Consider the following 17,430-nt stretch of genomic DNA (forward strand, 5'->3'; position numbering starts at 1 on the left):
TTTGTAGATGGGTGTGTGTGTGTGTGCGTGCGTGTGTGTGTGTGTGTGTGTGTGTGTGTGTGTGTGTGTGTGTGTGTGTGTGAGTGCGTGCGTGCGTGTGCGCGTGTGTGTGTGTGTGTGTGAGTGTGTGCGTGTGTGTGTGTGTGTGTGTGTGAGTGTGTGCGTGCGTGCGTGTGTGTGTGTGTGTGTGTGGTGAGGCGAGGTGAGGTGTTGCTTCACAAGCAAATGAGGTCAGCAGCAGTCAGAAGGCTGGGTTTTGTCACTCCTGTGAGTCGATTCTTCAGGTTGGAGTTCACTTCCATCATGAGGATGGAGCTGTTTACCTGTGGAGTCCTGCTCCTTGCCCTCGCGGCTCCAGGTAAGTCTCACACCTGGATCTCTCCTTAAATGACTTTAATTACTACTGCTAAAAGAAAGAAAACATTTGATTTCATGAAGATGAATAATTTAAATCAAGCTTTTCTTGAGCTCAAAGTAAGACATCCTGACCACCAGTTTCTGTTTCTGAGTGTCAGATGAGTTTCAGAGATGCCTAACCCTTCTGCTGAAACAAACATGAAGAAAACCTCGTAGGATCGGTTCTGACTCTTAAGGTTGTTGGAGTCATTTTTTCATGGTGGACACTTTTCTCAGATTAGTTGATTTTGTTGGTCAGAGTGAACACCACCTAAACTGAAGGATGCAGATTGTTCGGAGATTAGTCTTCTTCCCACAATGAGTTTGGAATGCTGCCCAAAACTGTTTAATCAGATAAGAGGTACTTGTTTCTGTCTAGTCATTCAGCTCTAATGATAAAAGTGGAATTGTATTTTCCTCCATCACAGCCCAGAGGTTCTGTGGGAGAACTGCTGGGTTACAAACAGATCTGTATTTACTTGTTTATCTTGTCCTGATCTTTGGGTTACTGAGTCCAGAGTGATGTCTGTTGGTATCTCATCTCTTTAATAGTTGACATTTAACCCTCTGGAGGCAGGCGTTGCAGCTTTTCAACGTTAAAACCTACCTGGTTACTCCACACACGTATTTCATGAGCATTTTTAACTCAGAAGTACCTCTGAAGGACTTAGTTGTTCGTCCTTTTATCAAAACCTATTTTGAGGCTGAGAGGGTTAATGGGGTCAACAATTTCTTCTGCCCTTAAACCAGAAGAAATGGTTGACTTTGATTCATTAAATAATATTGTCATCATCAGGTTTGAAACAAATAGCCTCGGCGGCATAGATCCACTCCAAGACCTGGCTTCGTGTGGCTTATGGTTCAGCTTTTTAGGGTGTTTCTGTGGGGAAGTCATGGAGACTAAACTCTTACACGCTGTAGATAGATCTTTGAACAGCTTCAGTTTGGAGAAACTCGAGTCTGGTCAGAACTTTCTGTTTCTCAAAACAGAGACTGCTCTCAGAGTCATCCTTATGTGAGGTATTAAAGCTGCAATGGCAAATCTGCAAAACAAGCTAGCTTAAAACGTTTTAATGCTCCTTAACAACGTTCTAACTTAGTATAGCTATAAATATTTTGTGAAGAAAACCTAAAAAAAATTAAGTGGTTCTCTCGCATTTGTTTAAAACCCTCAGCCAATAACACGGCTCGGACCAAAACCAACTTTTTAACCATCCAGCTGTTGGTCTCACCAAACCACCGCACTTCCGCATTGACCTGGTTCTCCACTTTTTACGCTCTTGAGCATATTGCAACAGAACACCACTGGTGTGAGATGCTGCACTCTACAATATCAGAGAAGCAGAAACAGCCGGCTGCTACCGCTTCAGCTTTAGGACAAACTACCAGAGTCCCAAAAAGAAAATCACCATCTGACGTCACGGACGACAAAAGACGCTTGGAGCTAGAAAACAGCAATTGGTGTCTTGTGGTCTTTTGTTTCTTCTGACAATGCAGGTTCTGGTATCCGTCAGCCTAGAGGGGTGATAGCTAACAAGTGGGGCGGAGGGGGGGGGGGGGTCTGAAAACGTGTTTGTGTTTAAAAGCTTGTTTTGCAGATTTAAACATTTTAAGCATTTCAATAGAAACTGACTTCAGAAGATTTGAACCATCACTTTAGGTTTTATCCTCAGGGCGCTGCTGCTGATAAACTTTATCTTTAATCTCAGCTCAGATTTACTGGAAAACTTTAATTCTCATCCAGATGTTTTAAATTCCAAGACTGAAAGCTATGAGCTACTACTAGCCACACCAGCCAGCCCCAGGCTTCCTTACGGGAAACACTGGGTCTGGGAACTCTCCTATTCAAATAGCCCCACCCCCTGAGCATTCTAACCGAGCCAATCAGTGCTGAGCAGCGTACGTCTCACACACACACAAGTCTGAGTTTCTCATAAACATGGCGTCTGAAGCGGAGTTCGCTGCGGCGATTTCCTCTGTTCTAAATGACTTGGACACGTCTGAAACTACAACAAGAAGAAGCTATAAAAGCCTTTCTTCTAAAGAAAGATGTCCGCTCCATCGCCAGACACCATTTTTGACTACAGCTAAAAATTTACAGCGTTGCACGGTACAATCGTCATTTCCGTCTTTTTTCTGATTGGTTATTTTTGAGCTGGCTAGTCCCGCCCCCCAAGCGCCTCTCTGCCTGTGAGTAACCAGACTCTCTCTCTGTGCAGAATTAAACAGAGGACGAGTCTGGCAGCCCAGGCTAATGAGTTACAAACCTGTTGATGATCAGCTTCGTGGGTATGAGGAAGGTGATGTGATTGTAAATTAATTACAAGAACAAAGAACCGCAGTTTCAATGAAAGTTTCAGGATAAGTTTTGAACCAGCCTCCTGTTGAGTCAAAGTCACGAGGAAGTGTGTTTTTCTTGCTTAATTATTTTCCTTTTAAATAGTCAAAAATGAGCTAAATGTGACAAAAACACCACAAAAAGAAACCCAAAACATCGAAATGCTGTTGTGTTTCTGTTTTTGGTATTTTGTGGTTTCTTTTTTGTCAAAGAAGTTAGATCTGAGTGACAGAAGCCAAAAAACAAATTAATTCAACAAACATTTTTCCATTAAAGCAGAAAAATGACATAAAACACTTGGATCTTGAGTGTAAAATGATGTGAGGGCTGAACTGCCTGAGAATATTCGATACTAAAGCTCCGTATTTAAAGCCACTGCTTCTTTAAAAACGCCAGCTATTACACAACACAAAAACAACTGAATAACAAAACTACTTAAAGTTATTTTCTTAAACAGAATCCAACTTTTGATGTAAACCTGAGAGTAAACTTGTGTAATGTTTCATCAGAACGCTTTAGAACATCATTCATCCATGGTCTAGCAACAGAGAAGGAAATTAAGGGGTTTGCTCTTTTACTTCTTGATTCCAGTGATCTGTTTCTGGTACACCCCATGAGTTACAACACAAAACAACCAACAGCAGTATGTTCTGTTTCACCTTCACAGAAACACCCAAGACAATAGAAACACTCTGAAAGCAGGTAGAACCAGTTTAACTTGCCCAAAGTGCTGTTGATCACCGGACTGTCGACAGTTTCACTGACTGAGATCCAAGCAAATTAGTGCCATTGAAAGGGTCAGAGGTCAAATTTGAAAGCGTGTGTGTGAATGCAAAGTCCTGGGGCCTCATTTATCAAGCTTGCTTGCGCACAAAACAGGGTCGGAAAACTGCGTAAGCAACTTTCCACGCAAACTTAGGGATTTATGAAAGAAAATTTAGCGGAAAAATGTGCGCAACTTTAAACTGATTATGGACCTGGCTCACGCACATGTTGGACATGGAGAGCACCTGCAGTGCTGCTGCTGAGAAGGATAACATTATGAAATCCTGCAGCATTATCACTTGTACCGCTTTGTTTTCACACAGAACAAGACCCCCCACACTCATACACACGCGCGCATACTCACACACGCACACACACACACACACACACACACACACACACACACACACACACACACACACACACACACACACACACACACACACACACACACACACACACACACACACAGCCTGAAGCGCAGAAACGTAATGCAAAATATCAGCAGGGGGACAGATTGAGACAGAATGTCATGCGTCTGTGACAGTGTGTGTGTCCTGTCACTGTGACCCGATTGATCATGCACCCTGGCTGCCTGGATAGGGGAGATCTCCATTTGGCTGACTGGTTAGTGCACATGACTTCCACCTGGGAGTCTGGGGATTGAGTCCCAATTGGACCATTTTTTTATATCGGCCACAGATCTCTCTGAAGAACTCAGCATTGATGGCTTCAGCAACGCTGTGCCACTCCGTGGATTTTCTTTTATTTGATTTGCAAAAGCACTTCCTTTCATTTCTCCACCTCACCCACAGGTACCTCAATTTCTGCTTCTGTGAAAAAGCACTTCCTTGATCTGCCTTGATCTACAGTCGTCATGTAATTGGCAGAGCGCTGCAACAGCCGGCTTATGTATATGCATGAGGTCCACAAGTCACTTTGCATTGACTATTTATGGCAGTAAGTGGGCGTGGTGAGGGCGGGATGTGACTAAAAAGCAGCTGAGAAACATTCTCGTTAGTCTCTGATTTTTGAGGCGGAGATTGCGTGCAGCTGTGCGTACTCCATGTTTGATAGACCACAAACCTACTTTGCGTTAGTACATTTTTTTTTGCTGAGCTTAAGTACGGTTTTAGTAAGGATTCTACGCAATGTTTGATAAATGAGACCCTTGATGTTTGAAATCAGGTTTGATCATATTTTGACCCTTATTTTTGTGATTCAGAGCTCAAATCGGACGTGTTTTCACCACAAACGAATGAGTCCAAAACAAATCAAATTAATCACAACCCAATTAAAAACGCCTAAATATTTTAATTAAACTTTGATTTAATAGTGATAAATGATAAATAAATGATAAATAATACCACACACAATAATGATAAATAAATAAATGATCTTTCGTTCTTCCCTAATGAATTAAATCAAAATCTAATTGAGGCTGGTCTAAAATTTTCCAATGATAACTCAATTCAAGTCCAATTGAATTCTTACATTTTACCTCAATACAATTTGATTTCAATTTAAAGTCAATTTAGCACAATCAAGTTCCACCAAGATACAACTAAGGGGTTCCAAAAGATTCCTATTTACCGTAAATCCTCTAATACAGGCCCGGGCCTGTATTTGACTCGAGCTCATCAAGCTCCGGGCCTTTATTGGAAGGAGGGCCAGTATTAGAGGCAGGCCTCAATTTATATTTGAGCAAAATGAACTAATGGTTCGCTGGAGTTTTTGACAATTAAAATTGCGCCCACATTTTCAAAGTTAAACACATTTCTTTTAACAACGGTAGTTTCTGCTTCAGCCCTCTCCCCCCTCCCCCTGCGCAGCGGCCGCAAACTCACTGATGCGCCTGCAGCCTCTCGGAGTTCCTGCTGCTCTAAACATTAAAATAATTATTTCATTTTCTGTTCCTCACTTCTGATTACCTTCAATGGTGTCTGTTTGTTTCAACCACCAGGTACAAAAACTAACTTGTTTTTATTTGACTATTTTTCTGTCCTGCCTGTTTATTATCTTCCTGCATCTCCTCTCAATCCTAAAGAGAAACTGCTACCTGGGTTCATATATATTCATCTTATGAGTGGTAACTCATAAGAACATTAGAACTGCAGTTCTAAAAGATCTACCGACCGCTAAAACAGCGGAGTGCGCGTTGCTCGCCGGCCGCATCAGTGATCGGTGCGTCACCGGAGGACAAGGTGATGCGCCCCGATCCACAGCAGCGAAAAGCATCAGGCACAAATAAAAGACAGAAAACATAAAAGGAAATGAGCCGACATGAAAGATCGAGTGTTAAATTAGTTTTTGAGGTGGCGACACCTGATTTGATAATGTTACTGTTGCCGTGCTCAGGACGCAGATGTCTGGAGCGCGTCAACAATCAGAGCTTTGCATGCGCAAGCTGGTTAAGGTTAGGATGGGGGTGAGGGGAAGGTTAAATTGCAAGAGGGTAAAGGTCACAATTTGGTTAAATGTCCGTTTTACGGCAGGTGTCAGTACCGACGCTCTGACACAGCGCGTTGCCTCCTGACGCGCAGGAGCTTGTCACCTGCTGACAGCAGGCTGCTGTCTTTTCCGTGGACTGCATCTTGCCGGTCATTATCACGTGACAGCGACTCGTCAATGACAGGCATAACAAGTCACTATAGAGCGGTGAAGTCGACTAGTGACTAGTTCATACTGCTCCCCAGAGAGTTCTGCAGCATAATCAGCACGTTCTCTTTGAACTTGATATCAAATTTTCGCCTCCTCTTCGTCTCTGCACGGTTAAAGTTACCTTCGCGGTCTATCACTGGCAAATCAAAAGTGAGACGGATGACACAACCGCCCCCCGTACTTGCTTGTTACCACATTCCACCCGGCCACAATAAAAAAAACGGCCATTATTCACCTCCGCCGACTCCGACCAAAATATGATACCTGGAAGTTAATTAAATACAGGCTAATATTAGAGGATTTACGGTAACTACATTCCTGAGAGTGTGTGCTATCTCTGAGTTAATATAAAGTAACTTCATGTTTTAATGTAACAAAGTTGTAAATATTTGTGTAAAATATTGAAATAATAAAGAAATGAATCCTGAATCTTGTGGAGTTTAAATATTTCAGTGACAGTTTAGTTCTCCCTGTTGAGGTTAAACTCTGGAGTCGTCATGAGGACGTTTCTCAAACTTCCATGAGATCTTCAGGTCATTTTTAGGTAACATAACCAGGTTTTTTTTTCAACAGTGTCATGGATTGTAAGACTTAGAAGCATGAAATCCTTTTTCCAACACTTTAGGCGTTTTCCTCTGACATTCATGTAACCAGACCTGAAAAACACGATTTAACCCCTGAAACAACTCATAAGCATCTAAATTGTGTTTTAGAGAAGCTAAACTATGTGTGAAAAAGTTCATGGTGCTGTGAAATCCTTGCCCACAGAGACGATGGCCTTATCTCAGAAAAGAAGAACCCGTTGGTTCTGTTTGATGACGAGTTTGTTAAAAAGTCTCTGACCTTCTTTGTTTGTTGTTTCTCCCACAGGAAGTGATGCACAGATGAGTGGTGAGTTTCCTCTTTTACACACCTGAAATTCAAACATTTTAAAATATCTGAAATCTTTATTAAGCCGGCAATAGCAAATCTACAGAACAAGCAGAATTTTAAACACAAACCCTTCCTGTCAGTTATCGTCCCTGGACCACATCCAATGGATACCGAAACCCGCGTAAACGAGATAGCGCTAAACACCAGTCGCTGTTTTCTATGTCTCAACCTCTTTTGTTGTTCGTGACTTCAGATGGTGTTTTTGTTTTTGGGACTCCGGTAGTTTGTCCTACATTAGAAGTAGTAGCAACCAGCTGTTTCTAGCTGCAGGCCAGTGGTGTTATGTAGCAATATGCTCAAACGCATATTGAGTGGAAAACCCAGGTAATTGTGGAAGTGCGTTGGTTCGGCATGAAAGAGAACCGGATGGTCCAGTCATGGGTTTCAGACTGAGGCGTGTTATTGACTAAGGTTTTTAGAGAAATGCGAGATAACCATTGCATCATTTTTCTTCTGTATATATATTTTTATCACCATATGATATCTATAGCAACAGAACGTTGGTAAACCCCTCTTACTGCTGACAAATACAGACAAAGCCTAATGTTGCTTTCCTTGCACATCCAGGAAGGGGTTTTGTAGCACCGAGTTCACCTTTCCCCCTCTGGCTTGTCAGCGGAGGGAAAGTTGTGATGGCAGAACGGTTTTGTCCACATCTGAATCCTTCTCAATAAATCTAGATGAATGTTGTCTCTTTCCAGTTTTCTGAGAGGTTTTCCTTTCAATTATTTACAAAATACAACACAAATCTGACTAAATACTTCCATGGAACAAATGTGTCAGAAATGCTATAAAATACGTCAGAATCTTTACTCTTACTAATGCAAATATAAAGTACAGCACACCACTGGAAAGTTTAGGGTCACAGTTTTCAGAATCTGTTTGAATGACGTTGATTGCTAACAATGGTCTAAGAGTTACGGTAATTAAAGTATGGAAGCTATGCTGCGTCTGCGCTGACGTGTCAGCAGCAGGGTTAAGAGGCATGAAAAAACATTTAGAGCTAGCTTGTTTTTGCACATTTACCATTGTAGCTTTAATGAAAGGTCAAACGCAAAAATGAAACCAAAACAACTGACTGAGGCTAAAATCAGGATGAAGTTGTACAAAACTGAACATTTTCCATGGATTTTTAACACACTGAAGTTCTGGTTGTTCAGATGTCTACAAATCAGTTCTGCCGGTTTCAGCTCTCTTTTATGTGAGAATGTTTCCCCACAGTTTGTGGCATTGCTCCACTCAACACGAAAACCAAGATTGTTGGGGGTCAGGACGCAACTGCGGGGGCGTGGCCCTGGCAGGTCAGCCTATACAGAGGGGGACATTTCTGTGGCGGCTCTCTGATCAACAGCCAGTGGGTTCTAACAGCCGCCCACTGCTTTCCCAGGTAAGTCCTAATCATGTGATTACTTTCCTTCAGATATCTCGGCATCCTGAAGTACCTAACCATCTGACTGCTTCCCTCAGCACCAGCACCGCAAACTTGATTGTTTATCTGGGACGACAAACTCAGCTACACCAGAATCCTAATGAGGTCTCCCGAACAGTGTCCCAGATAATCAAACATCCAAACTACGACAGCCAAACCATTGACAACGACATCACCCTGCTGCGGCTGTCCTCCTCTGTGACCTTCACCAACTACACCACACCCATCTGTCTGGCAGCATCAGGCAGTGTCTTCCCCGCCGGGCTGGACACCTGGGTCACGGGCTGGGGAAACATATACAGTGACGGTGAGGATCCATGCAGTGGTCATGTTGTGGTTGTCTTTTTATGGGACTTAGTGATAGTTTTAGCTTTTCTTTATTATTGCATGATGCATTTAAGGCTGTCAGCCAAGGATGTCCTTGGATTTCCTTTTGGAGTCAACACCTTTGACTATAACCCAGTTTTACTGATACAGAGATGCATTTTGTTGTAATGATAGCTGCGATTACTCATAATGTTGTAGTGGTGAGGATTAGCTACATTATGTGTTAAGTGACCAACAAGATGTGATAGTCCATATAAATATGAATATTCATCTGATTGATCCTTAAATGTTTGATTTAGATTACTCTAGCTTCTTTGACTATTCAGGGAAAATGCACTTCATATTTTACCTTCCGTGAAGGAAGGTTGCAGGTTCGAGCCCTGCTCAGTTTGTTGCTATCATTGTGTCCTTGGGCAAGACACTTAACTCTCCCTGCCTGCTGGTGGTGGTCGGAGGGACCGGTGGCACCAGTGCTCGACAGCCTCGCCTCTGTCAGTGCGCCCCAGGGCAGCTGTGGCTACATCGTAGCTCATCATCACTAGGATGTGAATGTGTGTGTGAATTGGCGGTTCCAGGACTCTAGAAGGCGCTATTTCAAAAACAAGCCATTTACCATTGGCCACATTAAGTCCGACAGAGTCAAGGAAATAGGTTAAGAGTCTGGGTGTCATCCTCGACAGCTCACTTTCTTTTCAAGCTCACATTAATAACATAATTCGGTCAGCATACTTCCATCGTCGTTCCATAAACCGTCTTCGCCCCTCCCTTACCCCTCACACTGCCGCCATTCTCGTCCACAGCCTCGTCACCTCCCGTCTCGATTATTAAAATTCACTTCTTTATGGTCTCCCCAACAAATTCCTTCATAAACTGCAACTGGTCCAGAATTCACCCGTATTATCACCAGAACCCCTTCCTTTCACCACATCACCCCAGTTCTCCAGCAGCTTCACTGGCTTCCAGTTAAATTCAGGTCCATCTTCAAAATTCTCCTCCATACCTTCAAAGCCATCCATAACCTCTCTCCTCCATATATCTCAGACCTTATAAGTATTAGCACCCCCTCCCATTCTCTCAGATCTTCTTCCTCCATCCATCTTGCTGTTCCTTCTGCCCGTCTCACTACCATGGGGAGCAGAGCTTTCAGCCGCTCTGCTCCCCGTGTCTGGAACTCACTCCCCCCAGACATCAGGAACATCGACAGTTTCGCCCTTTTCAAAACCAGACTCAAAACACACATGTTTAAATCTGCCTATGACCTCTGATTTTATTTAACTGTTTCTCTCTTTGTTTTTTCTTCTTTGCATTTTATTGTTGTTTTATTGCTGTTTTAATGTATTTTCTGAATGTATTTTTTGTCAAGTGACCTTGGGTGTTCTGAAAGGTGCTTTTAAATAAAAGGTATTATTATTATTATCATTATTATTGTAAAAATTAATTTTATTCTATTTTTCCTAAACTAAGTGATTATACAGGTCAAAATTTGAATGAAATGATGGTTGTACAGATAACAGACAATGGAAGAAATGATTTAATGTAAGCTTTTAGCAGAACCTTGTAAGTATCTGAGAGATCTTGTGATGACTTGGTTGTAAAATCAGTTTGGCTTTATGGTTTGATAAACTAGAAATTATTCATAAAACCATCCGACACAATTGTGCAGTCTAGATACCCTTTGTGTGACTGTCGCTCTCCGCGGTCCTGACGAAAGGCAGCCAGAGTGGTGATTTACCAGACCTCGTGGCCACAGGAACCCAAAGAGTTGCAGTTCCCTTTGAATTCTGATTTTTAGTCCGGCCATGAGATGCAACCAGGGTCTGCAGGTTAGACGTTCCACATCTGAGGTGTTGGGTGGCTCTTTAAAGACATGTTGTCTGATATCACTCACAAGCGTTGCAGAGCAATGCTTTGACCTGAGGTCAAAAGAGAGGATGGTTCCAAATGCTTGCTCACCGGTCGGCTGAACCAGGGGGCATCTGGAGAACTAAGGAATCAGGAAGTGATTCCTGTATTTATCAACTTTTGTTTATAAATTCTAGACAAATCAGAATTTGACAAGTTATAAAGGCGTTACCAAAGACCCCAGAGAATCACGTCTTCACCCAGATACTTAGGGGCTAATTCTTAGCGTGAAGTGAAAATGTTATTATACATTTACCGTAAATCCTCTAATACAGGCCCGGGCCTGTATTTTACTCAAGCTCATCAAGCTCCAGGCCTTTACTGGAAGGAGGACCAGAACTAGAGGCAGGCCTCAATTTCTATTTGAGCAAAATGAACTAATGGTTCGTTGGAGTTTTTGACAATTAAAATTGCGCCCACATTTTCAAAGTTAAACACATTTCTTTTAACAACGGTAGTTTCTGCTTCAGCCCTCTCCCCCCTCCCCCTGCGCAGCGGCTGCAAACTCACTGATGCGCCTGCAGCCTCTCAGTGTTCCTCCTGCTCTAAACATTAAAATAATTAATTCATTTTCTGTTCCTCACTTCTGATTACCTTCAATGGCGTCTGTTTGTTGCAACCACCAGGTACAAAAACTAACTTGTTTTTATTTGACTATTTTTCTGTCCTGCCTGTTTATTATCTTCCCGCATCTCCTCTCAATCCTAAAGAGAAACTGCTACCTGGGTTCATATATATTCATCTTATGAGTGGTAACTCATAAGAACATTAGAACTGCAGTTCTAAAAGATCTACCGACCGCTAAAACAGCGGAGTGCGCGCTGCTCGCCGGCCGCATCAGTGATCGGTGCGTCACCGGAGGACAAGGTGATGCGCCCCGATCCACAGCAGCGAAAAGCATCAGGCACAAATAAAAGACAGAAAACATAAAAGGAAATGAGCCGACATGAAAGATCGAGTGTTAAATTAGTTTTTGAGGTGGCGACACCTGATTTGATAATGTTACTGTGGCCGTGCTCAGGACGCAGATGTCTGGAGCGCGTCAACTGCATGCGCAAGCTGGTTAAGGTTAGGATGGGGGTGAGGGGAAGGTTAAATTGCAAGAGGGTAAAGGTCACAATTTGGTTAAATGTCCGTTTTACGGCGGGCGTCAGTACCGACGCTCTGGCACAGCGCGTTGCCTAAGGAGCTTGTCACCTGCTGACAGCAGGCTGCTGTCTTTTCCGAGGGCTGCATCTTGCCGGTCATTATCACGTGACAGCGACTAGTCGATGACAGGCATAAAAAGCCACTATAGTGAATTCGACTAGTGACTAGTTCATACAACCCCTGCTACTGCTCCCCAGAGTGATTTGACCAATACTACCAGGATGATCTTAGTTTAAAAATTTAAGTCCTACAGATTTTAAATCTTTAAATCACCTACCATTTCATTTTATTTCTAAAGCATGTTTATAAACACAGCATGACAGCTGACCAAAGTGTTGTAGAAGTACAAAGATGACGCTCAGTGAGTGAAACAAATAACACCTACGATTGTTCATGTTGTCTGTAAATCGTTTCCAGACTGTTGAGAGATTCTCTGTCATCTCTTTTGTCTGGTATTTGTAGGTTTTGTGAGATTTTTTCCCCCCTGGGTACTTCCTGATAAGCTTCCTGACTGCTCACTCGTTCCTCCTATAGTTCACCCACTCAGCTGCAATCACCACTCCCAGTATTTGTCTCCAAAATATCTAACATGAGCTAGCCCTCTGAGGGACCCATTCCTGATTCTATCCATCCTCGTCACTCCCAAAGAGAACCTCAACACAAAAGTCAAAGCAGTATTCAAAAGTAAACATCATTAATATAATAAGAGTTAAAGTTATTTGTATTTTTTGTGAGTTTGTTTGTTTGTTTGTTTGTTTATCAAATTTTTGCCATCCAGGTTTTCACAATCTGTTCTTCTGTCCAGTTGCCCTACCGTCACCTCAGACGCTGCAAGAGGTGGATGTCCCCATCGTGTCCAACACTAAGTGCAGTGACTCCTACAGCTCAATCACAAGCAACATGATCTGTGCAGGTCTGACTCAAGGAGGAAAAGACTCCTGTCAAGTGAGTCTTGAATGTCAACAGCACCAATCCAGTTTTTGGATATGAGTATAGAGGCCAAATCACGTGTAACACTTAGTTACTTACATGGGAACAGTGCTGTGGGAACGTATTTTCCTAACGGGGTGCTGTGATCAGCTCCACAAACACACACACACACACACACACACAAAAGCACACGTTATATAGATGCATATTTATTAGGGCCGGGACTCGATTAAAAATTTTAATCCAATTAATTAGAGGCCTTGTAATGAATTAATCTAAATTAATCGCATTTTAATCGTTCAGAAAAATGTGCCCTCAAAGCAAAACTTTTAATTAAAATTATGAGACAGATAATCAAACATCAGACATGGTTATTACTGTAAACTAAAGCTTTTAAATAAAAAAAAAATGCTTTTTTATTATTCAAATGTCACTGTGTGATATGAAACAAGACCCAAATCAAATAAAATCAGAGTAGTGAGAACACGGAGCGTTCTCCCAGCAGCAGCCAGGTGCCTCTCGTTTGTCTGACTACTTTTATAAACTACTATTAGGTCAAAGATTTATTCTGTCTGGTGCTTTCAGCGCTGCACAGATGTTACGTAAATGTTAAAAATATAGCTTACCGCAACTTTTGTAAAGTTTCCGGTGCCACCGGGCAGCTGCAGCAGAGACGATCTCTGAAAAATGTCCGCGATACGGACTCCGTTGCTGTCTGGAAGTTGTTTTTTTTTCCAAGTTAAGAAAAAAGGTGGACGGGTTTCCTAAATCCTGCATCAGTCCAAGCAAGGCAACTTCTTTCTGTTTTTATTCCGTTTTAGTAGCCATTAGCACTGTGCATTGTTGTGTGTGTCAGTGATATTCGGTCTACGAGGAAATCATGCAATGACAAAGGTTCCGCCGTGCTCGAAATGCAAGCTGTGATTAAATGCATTAATTTTTTAACGCGTCATTTTTTTCTAATTAATTAATCAATTAACGCGTTAAAGTCCTGGCCCTAATATTTATATGTAGGCTGATAGCTAGCCTAGTAGTAGTAAGCCTTAATATAATTTATTCTTGGTTCATTCTCCAAAATAACAGCAACTTATTACCAATAACGCTGTGCGGAAACTCCACAAATGACAAGTCAAAACTTCCAGAATCCACACCGCCGAACCCCACCTCTACCGTACACGTTGGCAAGGGAACTAACTGACAGATGCTCTTCACAGAAAACAGATCTGACAGAACATCTTCTTAAATGTAACTTGGAAACTAAAAACAAAACAGAACATTTCCACCCGTTGTTTATGTACACGTGACACTACAGAAAAACTGTTTCACTCGCTCATGTGTGTATGAGAGATAATTTAGAAAAATGTCCCTAGTGGCCCCTCATACACTGAGCCCTGTCTTGTCTCTGACCGTTTTTCGGGTGTACAACAGAACCACTGAAGCAGACGAGGATCAAGAAGCTGTTAAATTAGTCATCCAAAAGCTAAATCTGATGGATAAGCAGGTGGTCCCAGGTCTTCACTGCCTTGTAGTTATTTTGTAAATAAAAGACACGTTGTGATATTTCTGGGGTTGCCTTGATTTCAGTTTAAGCTCTCATTTTATTTTATTATTTTTCTACCCCGATTCTTAAAACTTAAAACACAAATACAGTTGTTGTTGTTTTTTTTTTTACCTAACCCTTTAACTGTTCTCTCTGCCATGTTCAGGGGGACTCCGGAGGCCCGTTGGTTGCTAAGAACGCCACTCGGTGGGTCCAGGCTGGAATTGTGAGTTTTGGAAATGGCTGTGCTCAGCCGAACTACCCAGGAGTCTACACTCGTGTGTCTGAGTACCAGTCCTGGATCAACAGCCAGATCACTGGCGATCAGCCGGGCTACATCAACTACAACACCGACTTAACCTCAGCAGCTCACCTCATCTCCCTCTCAGTCCCTCTGCTGCTGTCCGTCTTACCTGTCTTCTTCTCACTGTTTGTCCTCTTATGAGCCTTTCTATTTGGTTCTCCAAGCTAAATAAAACCATCAGCTCAGGGTCAAAATGTGACGAAACAGTCTGCCAGTACTTCCACATCCTTTTTTGCACAAAACCACGAACAAATGTTGAGAATTGGATGTTTGTTTTAAATTTTAAAACTATTAAAACCAATAGCCAAATAAAACGGTCACAGTTCAACCATCTAATTATAACTATAACCAGTATCTGAACATATGGTAACTAAAATATTTTGAGTTGATTGGACGAGCAATTTTAATTTAATAAACTTCAAATGTATGAGTAAAATTTATTAAGAAATTTAATTTATGAAAATTTAAAATTTTCAGTATCAAAACTCTAAAAAATTGAGGCAAATGATCGCCTCAATTTTTTTGAGTTCTGGGAACTTATTCGGGTTTACAGTGATAGAGTTATTTTAAAAAAAAACTTTCATTTAAATTGATTATTGAGTGATTCTGTTTACAAACAACCATAATAATAATATACAGGAGCCTGAAACAAATCCAACTGAATTTAAACAAGTTAACTAATGAAATGATGATCAATAATTAAATACTGACATGTTACAGGAATTAAATTATTGGCATAAAGTTTCACAGATAAAGCTTTGTTATAATCACTAAACCGTAATAAAATAAAATACCCAATACTGGTAACGTAAAAGTGAAGTCATTAAAATGTATTAAAAATCTATTATAAAGTTTATATTACAACAGAAAAACTAAGATTTTTTTTACTTATTTCATTTTGTATTTATCTTCCACGATCACAAAGTCAAATGTAGAAAAGACATATTTGAAATGAAGAATAAAGCTATTTTAGAAGCACAATTATGAAAAAGATTTAGTGCAATATTGCAGGCCGACACATTAAGTGCTAATTGGGTTAATATATCATTCACATTTAGCATTTTTATTCTGTAATGAGATCAGTGATAAACAGTTGAGAGACAGCTTTAAGGTAAAGGCAGAGCTTTCACGTGTTTCTTTCATTTGGGTTTAATTAATGGGGATTTAAATATGAATTCATTATAACGACTAATTGTAGCTATTTTGGCATTTTTTGGGTTCCAGAGAAATTACTCTGCTAATCTGACCTGATTTTGTCCTGAAGCTGATAAAACAGAACGTGTTTGCTGATGTTTAACTGGAAAATCTCAGAAGGGATTTCTTTTGAATGTTTGTGAAGTTTTTGAAGCAAAAATACTAAAAGATGGCACTAATGAAGTCCACTGACACTTTGCAGACAGAATGCTGCGGAACAGATCTGCTTTAGACGTCTTTGTGTGGTTTATGTTGGTCAGAACACCTTCAGATGTTTGAACCGAACACATGTAACCGTGATTTATATTTGAAACAGAAATATATGAAGACATTATGCAATATTCATCACTGAAATGTAACATTATTTTCTAAGAAACCACTGAGTTTTTGTTCAATTTTCAATTCTGAAAAACCCATTTTCTCATCATTTATGATTTTCAGTGTAAACAATGATTGAAAATAAACTCTGAAATGAAGAATAAAATTGAAAATGAAGGTGTGGGGAGCCTATTCTTCCGCAGTTTAGTAAAATAAAAAAATTAATAAATAATACTCTACTGAGACCAACTGACTGCATAGGAGCAGCGTCATATAACATAGCAAAAGAGATGAGCAGAATCATCAGCCCACTATTAGGCAACACAGATCAATAATGTAAAAACAGCACAGAACAATTAAAAGAACTGAAAAAAGTTATAAAAGAAGATGACGACACACTGATCTCACATAGCGTTACATCCCTGTTCAGAAAAACGCCAACCCAAAAAACCATCGAGTATCAGACAAGACAAAACTTCACATAAAAGGACAAACCTCACAGCAGATGACATCACGATCAGTAGAACTAGTAGCAAACTCCACTTACTTCACTTAAAATGGAACCATGTACAAACAACTAGAAGGCGTTGCCATGGGAAACATACCATCAGCTAGCCTTTGCGAGTTTTTCATGGAAGACCTGGAACAAAAAGCCATAGCCACTGCAACCCCCCCCCCACCCACCCACCCACCCACCCCGCAAAACAAAACTATGGAAATGCTACCTAGATGACATATTAGGAATCATATAATACACTGGGTCAGAACAAGGATCACAAACACAGAACAAAAATACAAAAGAGGGATTATGGAAGCTATAGAAATAAGGAGATGTGGGCACAAAACCATGAACAGACGATGGATTATTCACACTGAATCACGAATGGGACAGCATCATCAGCAAGGGTTGAATTCAATTGAATTTTATTTATCACGACAAGAGTCATCTCAAGGCACTTCACATAATAAACATTCCAGTCCAGGTCAGTTCATTAAGCCCATCAGAAAAAAGTTTCCTATATAAGGAACCCATAATAAGCAAGCATTTAGCAACAGTGGAGAGGAAAACTCCCTTTTAACAGGAAGAAACCTCCAGAGAATCCTGGCTCAGTATAAGCAGCCATCCTCCACGACTCACTGGGGATGGAACACACACACACACACACACACACACACACACACACACACACACACACACACACACACACACACACACACACACACACACACACCAAGCAATGTTG

The 17,430-nt window shown here is 41.2% G+C and overlaps 1 protein-coding gene across 1 annotated transcript; it reads left to right on the plus strand.

The window, feature by feature from the left end:
• Positions 1-210: 210 nt before the first annotated feature.
• LOC107374208 (trypsin) lies at positions 211-16,363 on the plus strand. Its single transcript, XM_015942352.3, has 6 exons — positions 211-358; positions 7,031-7,051; positions 8,315-8,480; positions 8,561-8,829; positions 12,706-12,845; positions 14,537-16,363. Exons 1-6 carry the CDS (start codon positions 226-228, stop codon positions 14,813-14,815), a joined length of 1,008 nt encoding a protein of 335 aa, XP_015797838.3. The 5' UTR covers positions 211-225; the 3' UTR covers positions 14,816-16,363.
• Positions 16,364-17,430: the final 1,067 nt, after the last annotated feature.

The sequence above is a fragment of the Nothobranchius furzeri genome, chromosome 5, assembly GCF_043380555.1.
Source record: "Nothobranchius furzeri strain GRZ-AD chromosome 5, NfurGRZ-RIMD1, whole genome shotgun sequence".
In the NCBI taxonomy this organism is placed as follows: Eukaryota; Metazoa; Chordata; class Actinopteri; order Cyprinodontiformes; family Nothobranchiidae; genus Nothobranchius; species Nothobranchius furzeri.